Source organism: Oryzias melastigma, unplaced genomic scaffold, assembly GCF_002922805.2.
Source record: "Oryzias melastigma strain HK-1 unplaced genomic scaffold, ASM292280v2 sc03235, whole genome shotgun sequence".
Classification (NCBI taxonomy): Eukaryota; Metazoa; Chordata; class Actinopteri; order Beloniformes; family Adrianichthyidae; genus Oryzias; species Oryzias melastigma.
This window is the reverse complement of record NW_023419803.1, coordinates 747-2,456: the sequence shown is the minus strand read 5'-3', so window position 1 is coordinate 2,456 and position 1,710 is coordinate 747. Positions and strand designations below refer to the sequence as shown.

General features: G+C 45.0%; 1 protein-coding gene across 1 annotated transcript; it reads right to left on the bottom strand.

Annotated features, from left to right (window-relative positions):
* Positions 1-117: 117 nt before the first annotated feature.
* On the bottom strand, positions 118-1,507 carry LOC118598566 (mitochondrial 10-formyltetrahydrofolate dehydrogenase-like). Its single transcript, XM_036211318.1, has 2 exons — positions 1,216-1,507; positions 118-508 (listed from the first exon to the last, which is right to left on the bottom strand). The coding sequence occupies exons 1-2, from the start codon at positions 1,261-1,263 to the stop codon at positions 302-304; spliced, it is 255 nt and encodes an 84-aa protein (XP_036067211.1). The 5' UTR covers positions 1,264-1,507; the 3' UTR covers positions 118-301.
* Positions 1,508-1,710: the final 203 nt, after the last annotated feature.

Here is a 1,710-nt window from a genome sequence, read left to right as displayed (position 1 = left end):
CCCGCGACCCCGAAAGGGAAAAAGCGGTCAAGAAAATGGATGGATAAATTAGCCAACTTTATTTTCTCATTTATGCAATCTGTTCATAAACAAAAAATCATACTTAGTAAGATCCATTATCTACAAAGGCCATATTAATAAACTGCTCAATATATTAATAATTTCTGTCAACATTATCTTGACTGTTTTGCAGCACCTCGTCTAAAGTGTTAATGAAATGTTTAAGACAGTTTTACAGAGAAACTCTTCACTGAACTAAAGAGGAAGAGGAAGCTGAAGGACCGGAATAAATCAAACCCTTCTAATCCAGTTGTTTCTCCAAATCCACTGGAAGGGGTGAGAATAAAAGCGGGGAAAGCTCACCAAGGGGGTCCGCTTTGCCGTCTTTGTCAGGGACCGTGAACACCCCCACGACTTTGTGGCCCTGCTTCCTCAGGCTGCTGTACACCTCCTGACCGAAGACGCTCTGACCAATGATGGCTAATTTCAGCTTCTTCTGGTAATAACGCTGTAAGGAAAGCAGAGATGAGGTGGATTCAGTAATTATTGAACTAATTACTGGTGTATTTTGGAATTATCATATGTTTGCCATTTCTTTGCATAGATAAAAACGTATGTTGTTTTTGTATTATTTAACTCTGACATCTAATAAATCAAATGCAAATGACATCATTTATTTAATTTTAAAGTGGAATTCACAACTTCATCTTCAGATTTATTTTTCTAGAGGTGTTCAGGTTGGATGTCAACAAATAAACGCCTGAATGGAACTATTTATCCATGATTTCTATGACCAAAATGTTACATAATTATAGCGGTTCGGTTTATGTCTTCTTCTCTTCCTCTCAGCCAGCGTTCGAGCGGCGCATGTGCGAGAGTGTCGGGTTTCCTGCACATGTGCGCATGTTTCTGGCAGGTGCGCAGGCTTACATGACAGTTCCCACCAGGCTCCGTCATGCCTTCACGTGAGGCTCCTGCAAGACGGGACACGCGGCAAGACGGCGGCGGAGGGTGGAGGGGCGGACCTGTCATCCACATATACCCCCCCCCCACCACCACCACCACCACCCTTTAAATAAAAAGCCGGCGTGTTCTGCATTAAATTGTCAACTGCTTTTATCATGCCTTCTATTGAGCGGGACCGAACCTATTATTACCCAGCAGCCCCTTTTTTTCTTCTTCACCGGAATGATGGAGACACCGAGAGTTACTCACGGAGGACGTGGAGAATTTCCTGATGACTTGACTCGCCGTCAGCAGCATAATGGCGGTGTTTTTTATTTATTTATATAAAGAGCTTTAAAAAAGAAAAACCGTTAGAGAGGGAGCAGCGCGCGCGGTTGACACTCTGAAGGCGCGGCGGTCGGCTTTTATCCCGGACCGGGCTCGCGGCAGCCAGATTATACTCGTCAGCAGCCAGTCGACGGCGTACGTGCGCGAGCACGCGGTGATCCCGGAGCGCGCGCTCAAGACCAGCCTGCTCCCGCTCCGACGGATAGGGTTAAGATGGGAGCTATTTTTGGGCTTATGGAGACATGAACCCGCCACCCCCAAACACGCACACTCTCACGCACGCACACAGTACCTTATACTAGAGCTGGGTATCTGTTATCATTTCCACAGATTCGATTCACAAGAGCCTGAATCAATTCAATTCCGTTTTTTTCCGATTCTTTAATTCAATTTTAAGTTTAGGGATAAGTTTTTATT

Bases quoted from the DNA above. Each gene is read 5' to 3' on its own strand.
- LOC118598566 (XM_036211318.1), bottom strand. From the start codon at position 1,263: ATGCTGCTGACGGCGAGTCAAGTCATCAGGAAATTCTCCACGTCCTCC. The intron at 509-1,215 runs GTGAGTAACTCT...CTTTCCTTACAG, and splicing joins GGAAATTCTCCACGTCCTCC to CGTTATTACCAGAAGAAGCT.